General features: G+C 50.2%; 1 protein-coding gene across 3 annotated transcripts; it reads left to right on the forward strand.

Annotated features, from left to right (window-relative positions):
- The first annotated feature begins 1,077 nt into the window (after positions 1-1,077).
- LOC128801786 (zinc finger protein 239-like) lies at positions 1,078-13,848 on the forward strand. 3 transcript variants are annotated; one of them, XM_053967912.1, is made up of 2 exons: positions 1,078-1,197; positions 12,570-13,848. In XM_053967912.1, exon 2 carries the CDS (start codon positions 12,597-12,599, stop codon positions 13,422-13,424), a length of 828 nt encoding a protein of 275 aa, XP_053823887.1. In that variant the 5' UTR covers positions 1,078-1,197; positions 12,570-12,596; the 3' UTR covers positions 13,425-13,848. The 3 variants fall into 3 exon arrangements, with proteins under 3 accessions (XP_053823887.1, XP_053823889.1, XP_053823888.1); XM_053967914.1 differs by having other exon boundaries at positions 12,586-13,848; XM_053967913.1 differs by having other exon boundaries at positions 1,130-1,165.
- The last annotated feature ends 6,724 nt before the right edge of the window (positions 13,849-20,572 follow it).

The following is a 20,572-nucleotide window of genomic DNA, read 5'->3' on the forward strand; positions in this document are numbered from 1 at the left end:
CAGTTGAGGTATACTGGGAGAGAATGGGAGTGGTTTGGATCATAGTGGGATTGACTGGAATCATACTGGGAGTGATCAGATCTGTAGCAGGGGTAAAAAAGGAGAAACTGGAATAAAGCAGGAGGCAACTGGGATCATACTGGGAGCATCTGGTCCATGCTGGGGTCATACTGGGATCATAGTGGAGGTGACTGGGATCAAACCAGACTCATACCAGGAGTATCTGGGAGTTACTGGGATTGTACTGGAGGTGACTGGACTTATACTGGGAGCAACTGGGACCACAGTGGGGCCAAATGGCATCGTGTAAGGGGTGACTGGTTTCATGCTGGAAGTGACTGAACTCAGGGGCCACACTGAACTCCTACTGAGAAGGACTGAGAGTGAAGGGAACCAGACAGGGGATGACTGGGAGCACTGGGACCATGTCGGGGGCAACTGGGATCCTACTGGGAGTGATTTGGACCACACCGGGAGTGATCGGGATCACACAGGGGGTGACCGGGAACCACCGGTGAGGCGGCATTGGCGGAGCTGGGAGGCGGCCCCGGCGCAGGTGGGAGCCGCGCTGGGTTCTGCGGGGGCTCGGGGCTCGCTGCGGGCGGAGGGGGCGGCAGGGGGCTGCGGCGGCTTGCTTGTGCCGTGTCCGGCCCGTGGTGGCCCTGGGCCGAGGGCGCTGCGGGAGCGGCTGCCCGCGCTCTCCTTCCCGCCGCTGCCTGGGCAGGAGCCGCTGCCGGAGCAGCGCTGCCTCGTCCCGGTCGCTGTGGGTAGGACAGAGGTGGCTGCCCCGTCCCCGGAGGCTGCGCCGGGGCCGCCTCCCAGCTCCGCCAATGCCGCCTCCCCGGCCTCCGGCCGCTGCCGCCGCTCCCGGGCCCGCACAGACGCTCCGCCAATGGCGCCGCTGCCCAGCCAGGGCCGCCCTCAGGCCGCCAGCGGGGCCGTGCTTCGCCCCGCTCTTACCAATCAGCGCGCCACAACCACGACTGACGGCACAGCCGGCCAATCGCAGCGAGGGGCGGGCTCTGCACGCGGCACGGCCTCGGCTCCCTTTCCCCGAACTCCGGCATTTCCCGGAACCCGCGGCTGAGGAGCGGCCCCGGCGCTGGGCCCGGCCCCGGCAGGAGGCCAAGGAATCGCTGCTGCCCTGAACCGCCGGGAGCTCGGGGTGACCGGGGCCTGAGGGCGCAGGGAGCTGGGGTGAGTCCGGGACCGAGCAGGGACCCACCTACAGCCCCGGCAGGAGCCAGGCCGGAGCGGGGGATGCCTGAGAGAGGCCAAAACCTCTCTGTCACTTCCCTCCTCACCCTGGGCAGGAACAAAACACGTAAGGGAAGGCTCGAGGGCCTCGATAAGGGTGGGGACAGTTCAATCACTGGTGAGGGGCACAACACACTTGACTTGGGGAAGTTAACTGACTTTATTATCAAACATACCAGGGCAAGAGAATGAGAAGTAAAATAATTCCTATGAAAATATCCTCCCCCCACTTCTCCCTCTTTCCCGGGCTTAACTTCATCCTCGATTCCCTCCCTTCTCCCCACCCAGAGGCACAGGGGATCGGGGTCACAGCCAGGTCATGTCACAGCCTCCCCATCAGGGACAGGAATCCTTGTCCTGCTCCAGCCTGGGGTCCCTTCGTTCTTCTCGAAGTTCAGGAATTTAGCGGGACTTTGAGCAGCTGTCTGTGTCAATTAGTAGCATTTTCTGAAACTTATGGTTTCTCCCGTTACTTCCTTCTCTACAAGTCCCTGGCCCTATCTCCAGGCGGATTCACTCCTTGACTCTGTTTTGTTCTTCCCGGGTCCTCTTTGGTTTTGGGATTATTCTCGGTGATCTCATTCCCTGTCCTTTTGTAGCCGTTTCTGGATCAGGAGGCCTGGCTGCCACCTGCATTCCCTCGCTTACCTGCTGGATGAGCTGCACTCCCAAGGTGTGGAGCATGGTAAAAAGATGAGAGTTGCTGTAGCACGTAAGAGGAGAAACAGCATTCGTTTAACCCATGGTCTGCCAGGGAGCCACAAAACCGTGTCCCATTCTCATCCTTTCCATGTTTGGAGCAATACATAAACTGCTCTCCTATTTCCTTTGTTACCTTTTTCACCACTTTTCCTTTGTCATCTCTCTGCCAACAGCCGTTTGAGTCATTTAGTTTTCCACAAACTCCTCCTTTTTCTGTGAACAGATAATCTGATCCCATCCCCTGGTGAAATGTTGTGTTCCTCATTTCAGTGGATTGGTCGGCAGGTGGGTCAGGAGCTGGAGGTGTCTGCTTGGTTCTTATTTCGAGGGCAGCTTGTCATCGAATGATGCCATTGAAATGATAAATGGGTTCTCTGTCTCCTGATATGAATTGGTTCAGGTTCCCAGGGGCTGGTCCATGGTGTGGTAGGATTTGTTCTGGTGGCCCTTCATCTTTTCCCCATTTTTGGGCGCTCCCTCAAGCTGGGGCTGCATCAATTGACTGCTTTTCTCTAATTAAATCATCACATACTTAGATTTCCAACTGATTTCCCTGAACTTGTGGCAGCAGAAAATCCCAGTGCTCTGATACACCGTCCATAACATAGACAGTAACAGCAGTCTATTTTTAGTATTTTTAAGTACAAAAGCAGTGTCTGTCATCCTCTGCAGGGCCCTTGCAAACAAGATGATGGACACAGCTTTGTGTAAAAATTTTGACCTAGGCCTTGAATGAGGCCTTCAACCCAATTCAACAGGCCCAGGCCCCTTTTTAGTTGGCGATGTATCCTACATATTCTTGAATTTTAACATTCACTCTAGGGAGCTGTCAGGCGGGACCACTAGCAATACAAGTTATCAATATGGCATGCTGCAGGCTTATAGCCCAACAGTTACAAACTTAACTCTAGCCATAGGAAACAACTCAACAGTTACAAATGTACAACTTAACTCTAGAAATAAGAAACAGTTTAATGGTTCCAAATTTACCACTTAACTCTAGGGATTGGAAATAACTCAATGGTTACAAATTTACAACCTAACTCTAAAAATAAGAAACAGCTTAATTTGAAAACCGGAAACATTTAAACTCTCATAACTGTGGGAAAAACAACCAACAAGAAAAACAATCTCTCAAAATGTCCAAAGGAAGTCCTCACATTCATATATATACCAAACCTTGATGTCTCTGAATAGATAGAATTCTTAAATAGATTTGTCATTTCAAGAAATTCAGAATCAGAATCACAAGGATGGAAGAGACCTTCAAGAGCATTGAATCTAACCCATTCCCTGACACCTCAACGAAACCATGGCACCAAGTGCCACATCCAGTCTTGTTTCAAACACATCCAGGGATGGTGACTCCACCACCTCCCCGGGCAGACCATTCCAGTACTTTATCACCTTTTGCATGAAAAACTTTTTCCTGATATCTAACCTATATTTCCCTTGACACAGCTTGAGACTGTGACCTCTCCTTCTGTCAGTTGCTGCCTGATTACAACCACCCTTCAGGAAGTTGTAGAGAGTGATAAGGTTGCCTCTGAGTCTCCTTTTCTCCAGGCTAAACAGCCCCAGCTCCCTCAGCTGTTCCTCATAGGGCTTGTGTTCCAAGCCCCTCACTGGCCTTGTTGCCTCCTCTGGACACGCTCAAGCATCTCAACATCCTTCCCAAACTGAGGGCCCGGAAATGGACACAGCACTCGAGGTGCTCTACTGGTGCAGCATTATTAACAGAAGGCACGGTGTAGGCAAACTTTGGGGTATCATTTGGATGCAGTGGAATAGTAAAGAAGCAATCTTTGAGATCCACAATGAAGATATTCCAGTTGGCAGGAATCATTGTGGGAGATGGCATACCTGGCTGTAAGGCTCCCATGCTCTCCATGACTGCATTGATTTTTCTTAAATCCTGGAGCAGCCTCCATTTTCCAGATTTCTTTTTTATAACAAACACAGGGGTGTTCCAAGGGCTTATGGATGGCTGTATGTGCCCTTGAGCCAGTTGTTCCTGCACCAAGGACTTGAGGGCATGTAGCTTCTGTTTCTCGAGGGGCCACTGTGGCACGTACACGGGCTGAGTGGTAAGCCATTTTAAGGCTGGTGTGGGATGTTTCACGCCCTTCAGGACAGTGGCCCCCGTTAAAAATCCGTCGCCCCTTGACTCCTCAAGCAGATAAAACATCCCTTCCCCAAAGGTAGTGGTGCTGCTGTGATGTAAGGTCTAATGGTAGCTGTTTGACCCTCAGGATTTTTTACTAAAACAAGTTTACTGTTCAAACAGCTCTGTGTGATCCCTCCGAGGCCAGCAACAGTGGGTTTTGCAGGCTCAGTGGGCCATGATAAAGGCCAAATACAGGAAGAGATGACAGTGACATCTGCTCCCATATCAATCAGCCCACTGGCTTTTATTTGGGAGGGTCTTGCCCGTGGCATTGTGATGATACATTCCATGTTGAGCCTCTGCTCACCTATAACCTGGGTCCAAAATACCTGGGGTTTTCCTGTTGATCCAAAGCCCTGGTCTCCTCGCACCTTGGGAACTGTATGTGGGATGCAAGACTTAAATGGGATAAGCTGGGCAATTCTGGTTTTCTCAGGGATTGTCACGGGTGGAGTGGGGGTAGAAACCATAGCATATATTTGTCCGGTAAAGTCTGAGTCAATAACATCAGGGTGCACATAGATACCTTGCATTGTAGCACTAGACCTTCCAATTAATAGTGCACTTAATCCTTTCTCAATAGGTCCTCGAGCTTCAAGAGGAATTTTATGCATCTTTGGGTTGCATATGGTTACTGTGTTGGATGTGAATACATCCATTCCAGCTGCTCCTTGAATCCTTCCTGTGTACTGGTCACATAAGCCTGCACAGGAAGGCGAGGAGATGCTTTTGTCTTCACGCGTCCCCTCTTCGCGCTGAGTCTTTCGCTTCCCTGGTCCTTGAGAGAATGTCCGTTAGCATGAAATTTTGATCTACGTTGTTTAGCCATATGACCACGTTTTCCACACCTGTTGCAATTTATGTTTATATTCCTGTGTCCATGAATTATCCCTGTTAAGGTTTACAGGGTTTACAGGAACAATTTGCTTTCAGATGGCCTTGCTGTTTACATCTGCAATATTGAGGTGACACTCTTACAGCAGCCACTATTGAATTGCCTAGTAAAGTCATATTGTGGAAAGGAGAACCTACTTTAGCACAGGCATTTATTAATTAATTTAGTGATGGATTTTCATTGGGTAGTAGTTCCGTGATTTTTCTGCAGTCTTCCTTGGCGTTATCTTTTGCCAACTGTAAAATTAGGTGATTTTGGATCTCTACATTAACAATTTGTTTCTGCATTGCATCTTGCAATCTGTCAATAAACTGCAGATATGGTTCGTTAACTCCCCACTTAATCTTTGAATATGTTTGGGTCGGATTTGCCATATTTGCTACTTTAAATAAAGCTTGTGTACCCAATTATTTTACTTGTGCTAGCACCAGTGGGTGTAGCCTAGCCTGGAGTCGTGGATCACCCACTGGTGGCAGCCCCAGGAGTTGAGAGGTCCCTGCCTCATAACATGGATCTTCATTTGGGAAATCTAGATTTTTTAATTGCTGTTTTTCCGCACTGCTTTTCCATGCTGATTCAAACACCATCTATTGGACAATTGAAAACATTAATTTAGCAAGCTGTTTTATATCAAATGGAGTTACCTTCTCTGTTGTTAAGAAATGTGCCATATTAGCAACAGCAGGTGAACCTAAACCGTGTTTGGTAACGAGCTGGGGCAGCTCAGAAAGAACTGGCCATTGGAAAGGGGTGTATTTGTCTAGAGCAGTTCTGCTGCCTCTTACCAGGGGGAAAACTGCTAATGTCCCATCCTCCGGCTCCCAGCCCCCAGACATAGGCACGTCAATGAGTTCTGCCCCTTCGAAATCCCTGTCTGCAATAGCAGCTTCTGCCAAACAAACACTGGATCGAACAAGGTTTTTGGCAGTAAGGTAAGGGCGGTGCTATCGCGGTATCCCACTGAGGGATGGTGGTTCTGGGTCTCTGCTGGCGTCCCTCGCTGGTGTATCTTCAAGGGCCAGCTCCAGCTCCTGTGAACTTTCGGCAATAGCAGCGGCAATTCGGGGATTCCCGGACTCTCTGCTGCTTCTGGGCATGACATTCGGTTGGGACTTAGGTCTGGGAGGAAGTGGTTCTGGTGCGCTCAGTGTCTTTGCAGGTGCTGTAAAGTGCTTTGTCGCTATGGGAACCGTGTGGTGAGTACAACTAAGCGCTGTCTCAGAATATTTGCTTATGACAGCTGCAGAGCTTGGCTCAGCAGCAGGCAGGGCTTGGTGGCAGTCGTGCACCTGGCAGCAGCAGGAGAGAGCACAGAGAGGTAGCTTTGCTGCAGGCAGAGACACATACAGGGATTTCAACCAGTGCGTCACGGCACAGAGGAGCTGGAATCTTGCAGGGGCCAGGAGCAGCCACCTCTGTTATCTCAGCCAGGGCGGCAGGGCACGGCGAAGCGGTAGCAACCCCTGCTTTGCAGCCATGCACCGTCCCACGGGGCAAGATATGCAGCAGCGACGCACCTCCACACCGCTACCAAGCGCCGCTTCTGGGGTCTTGGCAGGCTCAGCAGGGCATGGTGAAGCAGTGAAGCGCCTGTTGAAAGGGGCTGTGCAGCACAGCGTCTCTCCGCCTTCTGAATCGGTGGCAGCGTGCTCTGCCAACAACGCGTGCTGCTCTTGGGTGGTTCCAGAGGTTTCTGTCAGCACAGCAGAACAAGGGGCACTGGCGTGCGGAGAGGGAGGGTGGCCAGTTGTTTCATAGGTCTCGGCAGCTGCGGCAGGGCATGGAGGGGCTGTCAAGTACCCATTTAACACAGCAGGGCTGCTTGGGGTGGTTGTGCTGATGGCCCCAGAGATGGAGGCAGTCCAATAACAGATCCTGGTCCCGGGGGGTGTCAGGGTGCTCCCCAGGTAGGTCACCCTCGCCTGAGGAGGCTCCAGGGCTCTGCCCGTAGGTGTTCCTGTGTGTTCTACTTTCTACACCCATTCTTTTCCTTCTTGCACCCGGCACAGTGTCTGCCCGCCCCACTGCCTCCCTCGGGTGCCCTGCTTTTGCTGTTCGCCTCGGCGGACGGTGCCAGCTGCGATCCCTCTGCTGCCCTCACTACCTGCTCGCTTTGCAACAATTTTATCACGTTTATTATGAGTCTCCAAGGTTTGATAACAGAAATGGCAGTCATCTCCTGTAGAGGCAGCTGCGAGGATATGTCAGCCAGCCTGCTCCCAAGTTTTTAAATCCAGGGCAGCCCCTTCTGATACGTCCAGTCCATGGCTCTCACACCACATTATTAGGGCTAATAAAGCCTGTTCTTCATATTTTTCAAATCTATTCTTTAGAATGGGAGTCCATACCTTCAGGAGGGAGTCCTCCGGTGTTGAAGCCCATGCTCCTATGCTGGCAGTGTCTTCCACTTATAAAAAAAATAAAAGAAAAAATAAAGGGAGATCCAGACCAATCACGGCTCTATACGCTGTTCTTCGCAGCTCAAAGGCTGCAGGCAACTCTTCCTGGTTGCCCCATGTCTCCCCACTCTGTTGGCGCTAGCTGTTGTGATCACATCGGGGCCCACCAATTGTCACAGTTTTGGAGACAGACCAGTGCCAAGACACACCGAGTTCATGCAGCAACAGTTCACTTTATTCAGATCTTGCTTCCTTATATACCTGAGGAGCTCACAGGGTTGGTCCTCATTGGCTGAGCCAGGTACTTCCTGGTCAGCCAGCCAATAGGAACCTGAGTCCCAGCGGCCTGGACCTGCTCTTACCGGTGGAATAATGTAAGTAAAGTTATTGTGTAGCTGATCACATATTTCTGTTATAAATTTATAATTATTTAAACTTTGAGGCCTACAGGCCAGCTGTAGGCCACCACAGGAACCAGCCCAATTCCTCCCCAGGCAAGAAGATCCTGGTGCGTTGTCCCCACTTTGCCCCAGGAGTGTTAAATTGCATTTTTAAAGCTCCTCTCCTGGCTGCTGGAATGAAGCTTCTCTTCCAGAAGAGTGACTCATATGTGACACCCCTCAAAAGCTGGGTTTGTGTTTTTTAATTTTTTTTTTTTTTTTTAACAGAATTCTATTTATGAGTTAATACCTTTAAAATACCTTTAAAACCTTTAAAGCTCTTCTAGTTTTGCAACTGCAGCCTACAGGTGAACACTATAAAACCCATACCAAAAGTCTGCAGTCGCTAACAGCCACACAAACACATGCATGAAAAGAATCCAAAGCAATAAAGATTTTTTAACTTTTTCAGCTAAGAATAAAACTTAATTCTCACACCCCTTGCCCAAACCTTATTGACAATATAAAAGTAGGATTATTAAGAAAACACATTCTCAGCCAGCCAGCCCAGTGTGTGAGTGTAACTGAGACCCAGAGTGGAATTGTGCCGTTGTCTTCCCCAGCAGCTGCGGCAGTGCAGGCACAGAAAGCACTGAAGGTGCAGCAGTGGCAGCAAGGATTGGCCCCGGTGTCTGGAGATGCCAAAGGAGGGTGGGCAGGCGGAGGATTTGAGCAGAGGATGTGTGGGCAGGCCCAGGGCCTTGCCCCGCTGTGGAGGCCTGGCTGCTGCTGCGCTGCCTTCAGTGCAGGCTCAGTGGGGGCCTCCCATCCTCCTGCTGCAAGTGGGAAGTGCAAATCTCCGGGGCTTCAGAGCCCTGGAGCCGAGGCTGACGGGTCCCCCCGTGTTCAGCTGTGCTGGTGGCTGTTTCTGGCCTCAGGGTCACTTGGCACGGGCCACGCCACTTGGCCACCAGTGGTGCTGCTTTGCAGTCCTTAGGCAGGGCCCGATGTCCTGCTTGGATGTTGGGAACAGCAAAGTGCCAAGGCAGTCTCTGTGCCAGCCCAGCTTCCTGTGGGAGAATATGCCTTGATATCTGATGTAGTGATTGCTGAAGCAGTCAGAATTGCTTTTGCCCTCCTGTTAGCTGACATGCTGTCACCAGAAGATATTGAAGCCTTCCTGCATTTCAGTGCCAGGCTCTTACAAGCACACACAACTCTGCCGGTTGAACTGACCATGGGGCGGTAACCTGTGCTTTGTCTAATTCCCCTTCCTTCCCTCCTCTGGAACAGGGTATTGCTTTTAGACACCACTTGTCCTCGTTGCTTCAAAGTACTTTGGAGAGGCTCCATGTAAAATTTTCCCTCTTTCCCTGGGGCTGCCCACACTTCTGGGTTCACTTCAGCATAGGCCTTGCCAGACATTTGACACAAAGGTACAACAGAACTAGCCTCTGTATCACCTTTTACAATATTAATTTGCTTTCTCAATTTAGCAATCAAATCCCTTCTCAGTAAATTATAATGACCATTAGGAACAAATAAAAATTCTTGCGCTTCAAACCCACCTCCAACATCTTATAATAGTGGTTGAATAAAACCAGACATCTTTCCCACTTATCCCCTGAATAATCCAAGACATTTTTGGCATTTTTCCCCCCTTGTGGGTACGATTCCGAGTGGATTGAGCGGCTCTTGTGTCCATCAGGAGAGGCCTCCTCTTGATCCAGACCCACCCTGAATGTTCTCCAGGGCTCCAGTGTGTGCCCTGATGTAATGGGAGCTGTAACACCCCTGACAATCCATGTCAATCCAGGGGTGGACTTGCTCCTCCTGAGGGTGCTGCTGTCTCTGCTTCCAGTGTCCCTGTGCCCTGCAGCTGGAGCCCTGAGTCCTTCCCAGGGGCTGTTTGGGTGGGCTCTCCCCTGCCCAGGAGGGCAATGCCTTTGCCAGGTGCTTGTGGCCGACCCCATCCCCTGGGTGCTGGGGCCCCCTTGGGCCCTGGGGTTGATCCCTGAGGGGCTGTAGGAACTGTGCCAGGGCCTTTGCCTTCAGCTTGGCCTTTTGCTCATCCCTTCTTGCATTCAGCTGCTGTGCCTTTGTGCCCAAGTGCTCCAGGGCCTTCTTCTGCCACTCCTGCAGCCCCGCTCACTTCCTGTGGGTGCTCATCCTCTGAGAGCTGCTGAGCTTTCTGCAAAATCTTTCCTTTCTCCAGGGACCCAAACCAATCCTTAATAGAAAATCCTGATCCTTGCATGTACACTCTGCATTTCCCAGATGTTCCTTTGTTTTCCTCCTTGTGCTCAGGGTCCCCTCCAGAGCCCGTATGGCAGAGCCGGTCCCTGTCCTGCCGCAGTGTCCAAAGGCGGCCCCCCCGGCGGGCAGGGCCGGCAGCTCCCCGGGGCCGGGCAGCGGCCGGGGCGTCCCGCAGCCTCCTGGGGGCCGGGGGCCAGTGCCGGCCCTGCCCGGGGCTGGTGGGGTCAGGCAGTGCCCGGCGCTGAGCCCCGGCTGCCCCACAGCCCCAGCCCAGCCCCGCAGCTCCCCACAGGCCCCCAGCCCGTGCTCCCGGTCCCGCAGCTCTGCACCCGGTGCTGCTGCTGCCCACCGCAGAGAAACCCCCTGACATCCTGACCTCCTTCTTTTCCTGTCCTAGAAACTGGGAATTCAAAGTATCAGCTGGCAAATTTTGAGGATAAGACCCTGGTGAAAGAAATCCCAATCCTCAGTATTTTTCTCTTCTTCCTCTTTTCCATCATATTTTTTCTTGCCACATAGATTGCTCCTGCTGCTTCTTGCCTTCCCCATATTGCTGCACACTCCCCTTCACCGATCCCTTCCCAGCACACCAACACCATCCATCTCCACTTCCCTTATTGGCCCCTGGGTGTCCATTTCCTTAATTACCTCTGGGGGAATGTGCAAACGACCTCAACATTCTCCCAGGGGATTCTTCAGTGATATTTTGGTATCATCATCCCTTTGGCTAGGACACCTCCCTGGCTTTCCCTTTTCTGCCCTCCCTGGGTGCCCTGCCATGTTCACTCCCCGAAGATCCCAGTGCACTCACGGATGAGATTTTCAGTGCTCTCTCCCTGCTGCCTCTTCACAGACCCCCCTGATGTGTCACTCGTCTGTCTCCTGGTCACTGCCGGGTCCCCAATCAATCCCCGGTGCCGCCGCCAGCCAAGGGAGCCGATCACCCAAAGTGGGTGAGGCACCTTCAGCTGCACTCCCTGCCCACCGCCCCGGACGGTGGAAGGAATTCCGGATGAGCCCCAGGGTGTGTGGAAAAATTGACATCAGCAGAGGGTTCTGTCCAGAACGCAGACAGAGGAGTCCTGTAAAAGTAATTTCATTCCTAAAAATGGGAGTGGCCATGGGACATTGCCCATGGGATCTCTCACACTGTGGGAGGACGCAGCCTCCTTTTCATCGTAATTTTCCCAGCCACATTTCCCTTTCCCTTTCCCCATTGGCTGAAGTACTTGAGAGCTACAGACTTCCCAATCCACCTGCTACATACCCCCATTAATATGCTCCCCACTATCGTATAGCAGACAATATCCATGCTCTGTTAAGTCTTTGTTGTTCTTCTGGAAGTACATGAATTGAGCAGGACCTTGGCTGAGCAGCAGTCTGTGTCATCACTTAATAACATTTTCTGAAACTGATGGCTTCTCCTGTCACTTCCTTATGTACAGGTCCCTGGCCCTATCTCCGAGCAGATTGACAGCATCTGATTGTCAAGACACTTTCCTCTTGTTCCTTTCATGGGGGTCCCCCGTTTGCGGGAGATCCCCCCTGGAGCAGGGTGTCCCCTCTTTGCTGCAGGCCCAGCCCTCAGGCAGAGCTCAGCCAATCAGAGCGCGCGGCGCTGATGACTCACCAGTTGCCAGGCAGACTCGCAGCTCCCAGCCTTCCCCACCTGGACCCCAACTGCGCCCCCCCCCTTGGCCCCAGCGCCCCCCGCGAGGGGAATTTGGGGTGGTGGGAGTGGGGCAGCGCCAAGGCCGGGCCCCCCCGCGCTGTCCTGGCGGGAGCGGCTGCAGTGGGGACCGAGTGCGGGCGGAGGCGGCCGAGAGCCCAGCGCTGCCCCAGCCCGACCTGCCCCAGCTCCATCCCTGCCCCTGCGCTGGGATGCTGTGGGTTTGGGGGGAAGAGGGAGCCGGCAGTGGATGCTGGGCCTGGAGGAGGAGGAGAAGGGAAGGAGAAGCAGGGTTGAGGAACAAAATGGTCAAAGGATGCACGTGGCAGGAGAAGGTGGGATTGTGCAGGAGAAGGAGGAATAGCAGGAGGAAGAGGACTGTGAGGAAGAATAGAGACAAAGGAGGAGGAGGAGGAGCAGAAATGGGAAGCAGCACAAGGTTTCATCCCTCCCCCCTGTATCTGCAGACTCACCTCCAGCCTCAGGAGCATTGCCACCCCACATGCAGCAGGTGACTGGGGAGGGGGAGCCACGATTTTCACGGGGGTGAATCTTGGTGTTTCTGAGTTTATTGGGTTCTCAGTTTTATTGGGTTAAATGTTGGTGCTTTGGTTTTTTTTTTGTGGGGGCTGAATATTTGTATTTTGGAGGGGGTTTTGGCCGAATCTAGATGTTTGGGTAGTTTGTGATCTGTGTCTTCATGTTTGGAGGATTTTTGTACCGAATCTTGGTGTTTTGGAGGTTCTTACAGATACAAGATGCCCAATGACTTCTTGAGATGAACTTGAGCAAGGAGGAACTCCCAGTCCAACATGCTCTGTTCTTGTTTTTTCCCCCAAACCAGGATTTTTCATTCCCAGGGTGTGGCTGAATGGAGGAAGAGGAGAAGCCCTGGAGATCCCGCACGAGGAGGGGCTGCAAACCCAGCCCAGGGAGCTGCGGGGAGGAAAGAGCCCCCCTGAGCCAGGAAGGCGGCCGGAGATCCAGCCGGAGCTTGGAGCTGGTGGAGAAGGCTCATGGCAGGGAGAAGCCACACAAGTGCTTGGAATGTGGGAAGAGCTTCAGACAGAGCTCCCACCTGATCCAGCACCAGGTAATTCACACTGGGAAACGGCCCTTTGAGTGTGGGGAATGTGGGAAGAGCTTCAGAGACAGCTCTGACCTGATCCGGCACCAGAGGATCCACACTGGGGAACGGCCCTACAAGTGTGAGGAATGTGGGATGGATTTCACCCAGAATTCCAGCCTGAGGAAACACCAGAGGATCCACACTGGTGAAAAGCCCTTTGAATGTGGGAAATGTGGGAAGAGCTTCAACCAGTGCTCTAGCCTGATTCAGCACCAGGTGATCCACACTGGGGAACGCCCCTACACCTGCTTGGAATGTGGGAAGAGCTTTGGGTGGATTAGCGCCCTGAGAAAACACCACCAGCGCATCCACAGTGGGGAGAAACCCTATGAGTGTCCCAAGTGTGGGAAGGGATTTCAGATCAGTTCCGATCTCCTCGTACATCAGCGGAGTCACACAGAGGAGAGGCCCTTCCGCTGCCCCGACTGCAGGAAGGGCTTCAGGAAGAACTCTGCCCTCACCATTCATCGGCGCATCCACACCGGGGAGACACCCTACAAGTGTCCTGAGTGTGGGAAGAGCTTCTCCACGGGCTCAACCTTGACCAGACACCAACGGAAGCACCAGTAAGAGAAGGCCTGCAAGTGCCCCAAGTTCTAGAAGAGGTTCATGCACTGCTGCAACTCCATCCCCCATGGGAGGCTCTGGGCTGGATGATCCCCAGTAATCCCCATTGGGCAAAGCCCTGGTGCCCTGGTATGGGGAATAAAACAGAGAGTAAAACAATGGAGCTGATAAAGGGGCCTGATATCTTAGGCCTGATTAAGCAGAAACTGTGGGAGACACAGACACAGATAAAGGCTCCCTGGGCAAGAAGTGACCAAAAACATGTGAAACTTTGTGATAAGATAAAGTTACCTGGTGACGTGATGTCCTGAAGAATGTGTAACCAGTGGTAAATTGTTACCAAAAATAGAGCCCTATATAAGCACCATAGAAGTAAAACCCTATATAAAGGCCTGGTATACTCAATAAAATTGGCTTCTGATCTAAACTCGGATGTCCCCGTCTCTCCGTCACTGATAATTGGTACTCTGTATGAGGAGCAAGAACCAGCCTATCTGCGCTGCTGTTGGCGAGCCCTCCAGAACTGGAAGTGCTGGTGCGAGCGGGCTCAAAAATAATCCCTCCTCGGAGAAGGAGGTGAGCCAGGGGCAACATGGGACAAAGCACATCTAACAAAGAGAGAGGTGTTTTTGAACTAATGCTTGCTTTGCTTGGGAAACATGGCAAATCCTTGCCAAAGCTGGACTTCAAACTCTTGAAATTTATTCTTAAATGGGTGGCTGTTAAGCATCCCAATGTCACTGCTTTCTCTATTTTTACACCTGCTGTTTGGGATGATGTGGGGGTTAAGCTCTTTGATTTAACTACTGTGGGACACGAACCAGCAATGTCTATGCTCCCGTCCTGGAGAATAATTTTTGAGACATTGAAAAAGCAAGAGCAGCCGCAGGCTGTATCCTCTGCGGGTACCGCTAGCCCCCACCCCGCTCTGACTCTCCCTGTCCACTTGAAACTGGGACCCCTAAAACTGAAGAGCAACCGCAGCCATCAACCCCCCCCCCCCCCTCTACCCAGACAAAGGAGGGGAAGGCATCCTGTCCCGCGGTCGTTAACAGCCTGTATTGCTGACCATGGCTCTAGCAGTGAGAAGGAGGGGGACCCCTTCAATCCAGGACCAAGAGATCCAGATACTGAGCCTGGCCTATTCCCTCCTGACCCTCATGAAAAGTGGGTGTGATTAAAGAAAAAAGGCTCTTAAGGAGGGGGATTTTGATATCACAGTGAAAACAGTCGCGGCAGTCAGGCTTCGCGGCTCCAGGGGAAACAACCCGCAGTGGGAACCCCTCGCTTATTTGGAAATTAAGGAACTATGCTGCACAGCTACAGAACACGGGCTGGGGTCTCCCTGTTTTGCTAATCTTATATGGTCTACATTGTCAACACACCTTATGACTCCTCATGATTTAAAGGGACTGGTGAACTTATTATTAACTCCAACTCAGTATGCCATTTTTAATGCTTGTCACAAGCTGCTAGCCCATTGGTGGTGGAGCAAGAGGCAGCAATGCCGCAACCTTCCAGAAGTGTCTCCAGTAATGAAGCTGCTTGGTGCCACAGGCACACACACACACAATCACTCCAGCACACACTTCTCTTGTAGAATCACTGATGACAAAGAAGAAGTGGGAAGGGTTTTTGTGTGGAGTTCCGAGGAGGTTTATTGCAGTCACACATGAAGGGGTCCAGGGACAAAGACAAAAGAACAGTGGAGGGTCCAGGTTTAAATATAGTGGACAAGGGAGGTGGAGCAGAGCATCAGGGCCAATGGGCTGAGGGTTCAGGGCCGTAAAGAGGTGGGACAAGGGGTGACAGCCAATAGGGTAAAGGGGGTGGGACACTACAGCAATATGGGGCCAATGGGTAAGCAGGGAAGGGAGAACATTCTAAGGCATATACATATAAGAAAAAAAGGGTGGAGAGGCCAACGGGCCAACCAGGGAGGTAGAACTGGGGTATATTTACATATACAACAAAGCATGCTGGGAGCAGCTCTGCTCAGTTGCCCTGAACAGGGGAGATTTCTCCAGTTTAGGGTGTGTCCATCCAAGGGACTATAATGGACCTCTGTTCTGTAGGCCCACCAACCTCCACAACTCCCTCTTCTTTATTTAATATAAAGGCATCTCCCAAGGATTTTAAAATTAAATGTTTAAAACAGCTTAATAAGCATAAAACAATAAAAACAATCAGAAGTACCCATAATAAATTCTTTAAGATGGACAGAAGCCATTCTTTAAGGCGCCAATGTCTAAAGAGGTCCTTTTACCAGTCTGGGGCTGTTTCAGCTTTAAGTTCTTGTACTTGGTCCTATATCGTCTGGATTTTGGCATGGATGCCCTCACTGTGGAAGGATAGGTTGAGGCAGCACAGCCTATCAAATTTTTCTTTTGGCTGTGCTACCATACCCGCATCAATGGTTGGTGGTGATGGGAGCATCCAGAAGACCAGGACGACTGAGGCCAGGCAGGCGGTGGCTCTCATTGTGGTGGATGGTGTCAGGGTAGATGCTTTCTGTAAGGTTTAAAAGAGTTATTTTAAAAATTGTCACATTTAGGGGGGACCAAGGTTGGTGCCTTATCTTCCCTTCTCTTCCTCTATCCCCCTTCTTTATTTAATAAGAGAATCAGGAAAGGAGAATAGTAATAAGGTAAAGTAAAATGCGTGGCTGTGGGGAAAATTAAAATAGAGACGGGGAGATGGTAACTGTTGTAACTGGGAACGGTAAGGTAGGTGGGAGAATGTGAATAGAATGTTAGTGAGTGGGGTGTGGGGGGATGTTAGGAGACTGTTAGTAAGGGGAGAGGTGTGACATTTATTTTGTGGTTTTTCCATTGTGGGTGATGTGTCCATGTCCCGCTCTGGTCCTGCTTCTTGTGGGCTGAGGGCTCAGGGCAGTACAGAGGTGGGACAAGGAGTGGCAGCCAATAGGGTAAAGGGGGTGGGACACTGCAGCAATATGGGGCCAATGGATAAGCAGGGAAGGGAGAACATTCTAAGGCATATACATATAAGGAAAAAGGGGTGGAGAGGCCAACGGGCCAACCAGGGAGGTAGAACTGGGGTACATTTGCATGTAAACAAAGCATCCTGGGAGAGGCTCTGTTCAGTTGTCCTGAACAGGGGAGATTTCTCCAACTTAGGGTGTGTCCATCCAAGGGACTATAATGGATCTTTGTTCTGTAGGACCACTGGCTTCCACAGATGCTCAGTGAAAAAAGAGGTTAGAAGCTTTGCTTGTGAAATTTGTGGGGCATGCAAACCAGAATATCACGGCCCTCAAAACTGACCACCTGGCTGGTGAAACAGAGTGAAAATTTAACAGGGTAGAAATCCATTTGGATTTAGGTGAAATGTGCCACTTTGTATTATTAGTAGCTTGCTAGCATAAGTAAAATATGCTGTTTAGTCTGCTAGCTCTGCAGCACTAGTAAAAACTGCCCCAGCTGAGGAGAAAGAATGCAAATTTCCAAGCTGAAGAGATAAGAGAGGCTCCTCGAACTTTGAAACAGACAGGGCAGGGTGACCCAGGAGTTCTTTCTGTACTTTCTGATTAAAAAAAAAAAAAATCTAGCTATAAGGGTAACTAGCTGCAAGTGTAACGCAAAATCAGTAAAATTAATAAGCATGAACCTATTGTGCAACTCTATGCATATTTAAACTAGTAAGGAAGAATTAAAAGGGATCAGGAGTTCTCAGGGGCATGCACGTCCTTTGAAGGGGAATGATCCCCACATGCGTCCAACGCTGCAATAAACATACTGGCTTTACAGCCTTTACAAGTTATGGAGTTTGATCATTTATCCGCAATTCACCAGAGAAGGAGCCCACTCAGAACCTTTTGGGAAAGCCCACATTCCTAGAGAGGCCCTTGAGGGTGTTGTTGAAGCTGTGCATACCACATTTTTAAAGGTTCCTGATGCTGTGACCACCTAAAAAGTATTTACTACTGTAAAGCAAGGACTGGCTGAGCCTTATATGCAATTCATTGGCTTCTTGAAACAAGCTCTTAAAAGACAAATTGAGAATGGCATTGCTAGAGAGATGTTGCTTTTAAAAGTAGTTGCTGAAAATGATAATGAGAATTGTAAAAAACTTCTTAAGTCCTTGCCTAAGGAGGAACCCACCCTGCTGCAAATGATAGAGGCTTGTAACCGCCTGTGTACCTTCAGCACAGGGCTACAGTTACTTGTGAAGCTGTGGGGGCTGGTATAGCTAATGCCTTTGCAGCTTTGAAGATTATGCCATGGGACCTCTGAATGTGCTTTGGGTGCAGGAAATCTGGGATTTGAAAAAGGACTGTTTCAGAAAGGGGGAGGCCAGATCCAAAGCTCCCAGTATTTGACCTCGGTGCTGTAAAGGAAGGCATTATGGTAATCAACGAAGTTCCAAGTCGTGGATTTTGAAGGGCGTCTGATAACAGGAAACAGGAGCAGAAGCGCGGGGTGGCACCGCACAAAGGCACAAATGCTCCAGCCAATGCCTGAGAGTGGACTGCATCAAGCCCCAGCCCAGCCGCCACAAGCAGCCTTTGCCAGACCATTGCCATTTTACAGCCATCCATACCAGGGAGTGCCGGAGTGGACCTGGCAACCTCCATCACAGTAACGTTGCTTGATTCATCTGTTCATTTGCTTCCCACAGGAGTTTTCAGACCACCAGGGCAGCATATGCATGCATTGTTTTTAGGTGAGTCATCCACCACTTTGATGGGACTTTTTGTTCTCCCTGGGGTTGTAGACTGACTCTGATTATGAGATTATGATTGTGGCCTGGACACCCCGACTGCCTTGCACCATTCCCCAAGGAATTTGAATAGCTCAACTGATTTTACTTCCCCCAACCATGAGTGTACCTTTCACAGACTGTCTAAGGTTGGAAATAAGGGGTGTAGTCTATTCCTATCTGATGGGGCAGTTATCTTCTGTTAATTAGGCAGTTTTCTTTATCTCTTCCACAACCAATTCTCCCTCCGGGAAGATATCTTCTGTTAATGGGCCATTGAGTGACACAGCATGACTGATAAAAATGACATCCTCCCATTGTGAGAAGTTCCACCCAGAGGGAGGAGCCAAGTATTCCTAACTGGATATAATCAGAGAATGGGACGACCACAGTCAGCCTTTTACAGTGATTCCCAGAGGAGCAGCTGCCTTTTCCACTGGATTCCCAGAGGAAGACCAGGCCCCTCTACATCACCCCTGGATCTTCCAAGGAAGACTACACCCTTCTACAGGATCACTGCTTCAACAGAACCACATCTGCCTCTCCAGGAGGACTGCAGCCACTATTTCAATTTGACTGCTACCACCACCCTGACCCACAAGGTGTCAGGTCGTATTCTGACTCTGTTACTGTTGCTTTGTATTACTGAATTGTTTATTTTATTTTTATTTTCTTCGCTAATAAAGAACTGTTATTCCTGCTCCCATATCTTTGCCTGAGAGCCCCCTTATTTTCAAAATTATAGCAGTTTGGAGGGAGAGGGTTTACATTTTCCATTTCAGGGGAGACTCCTGCTTTCCTTAGCAGACACCTTTTCAAACCAAGACACAGATGGAATGTGAAAAAGGGGGATTTGGGTCTACTGGAACACCCCAAGTATGCTGGGTACAACCTATATTAGAACAACACCTCACATGCCGGTGTACCCTCATATTAAAAGGACAAAAGATAACACTTGACAGCCTCATAGACACAGGAACTGACATTACAGTTACTCTCAAGCCAAATGGCCTGCACAATGGTCCCTTGCTGAAGTGCCACAGGTACTTTCAGGCATTGGAGGAAGCAGCCATAGCTATCAAAGCCACCACTTGATACAGATCAAAGGCCCGAGGACACCGCGCTTCAGTCAAACCGTTTGTATTACCAGTGCCAATGGTACTATGGGAGAGGGTTGTTCCTTCCCAATGGCTTTAGAATTCCATCAGATTTTTAATGGGGCCCATTGAAGCATGATACTTTAAAACTAACCTGGAAAACAGGTTAGAGAAATCTGGTTTGGGTGGATCAATGGCCCCTACCATTGTAAAAACTGCGGACGTTAAAGGAATTGGTCCAACAACTCCAGAAAGGGCATATTGTCCCTTCTACCAGTCCTGGGAATTCTCCTGTGTTTGTTATCAAAAAAACAAACTGGCAAGTGGCGTTTACTCCACGATCTTAGAAAAAATAATGCAGCTATGGAGGACACAGGGACCTTACAGCCTGGTCTCTCATCTCCTACCGTGACCCCCCCCAAAACTGGTACTTGACTGCTATTGATTTAAAAGGTTGGTTTTTCAATATTCCTTTACATCCTCTTGATGCTCCTAAATGTGCCTTTTCAGTTCCAAGCACAAACATGCAAGCACCCTTACAGCGATATCACTGGATAGTTTTACCTCAGGGCATGAAAAAAACCCATACTATTTGCCAGTGGTATGTTGCTAAGTCCTCAAATCTGTTTGTCAATAAATGTCCAATGTTCTTTTGTACCATTCTATGGATGGTATTCTTGCAGCAGCTGAACAACAGGAAGTCATGGATAAAGCCTTAGCCCTTGTCACCAAAGCTCTAAATCAGGCAAGGCTTTGCATAGCTCCTGAAAAGGTACAAAACCACCCTTCATGGAGGTATTTGGGGTGGCGCATAGGAGTCCATTGAATTTCTCCCCAAGCTCTGCAAATTCAGACAAATATTTGCACCTTACGTGATGTGCAAAAACTTTTGGGAACAATCAACTGGGTGTGCTCCTTGTTAGGGACTTCAAATGCAAAGCTTAGTCCTTTGAATTTAGTTTGAATTGCTAAAAGGTGACTCAGACCTTTTATCACCTAGACAATTTATTTTTCAAGCTCAGCAACGCTACAATGCGTAACTGATGTCATAGTAAACAGACAAGCTGCACGCTGGGCACCTGAGCTGCCTTTCTTTTTAATAATCTTGTGTCCAGAAAAACAGCCCCAGCCTTGCTGTTTCAATGGGACTCCAAGGCACCAGACTCTTTGCTTATCATTGAATGAATTTTTTTACACACCAAATGACCAAAACCACCAGTACCCAACATGAAATGATGGCCCAACTGGTTGTTAAGGCCCAACAGAGACTAATTTCTCTTGCAGGAGTGGAATTTTCCACTATTTTCCTACCTCTTACCACCTCTTATTTGA

The sequence above is a fragment of the Vidua chalybeata genome, chromosome 31 (assembly GCF_026979565.1).
Source record: "Vidua chalybeata isolate OUT-0048 chromosome 31, bVidCha1 merged haplotype, whole genome shotgun sequence".
NCBI lineage: Eukaryota > Metazoa > Chordata > Aves > Passeriformes > Viduidae > Vidua > Vidua chalybeata.

What these genes read in the sequence shown, in the direction of transcription:
- LOC128801786 (XM_053967912.1), top strand. Translation starts at nt 12,597, where the DNA reads ATGGAGGAAGAGGAGAAGCCCTGGAGATCCCGCACGAGGAGGGGCTGC.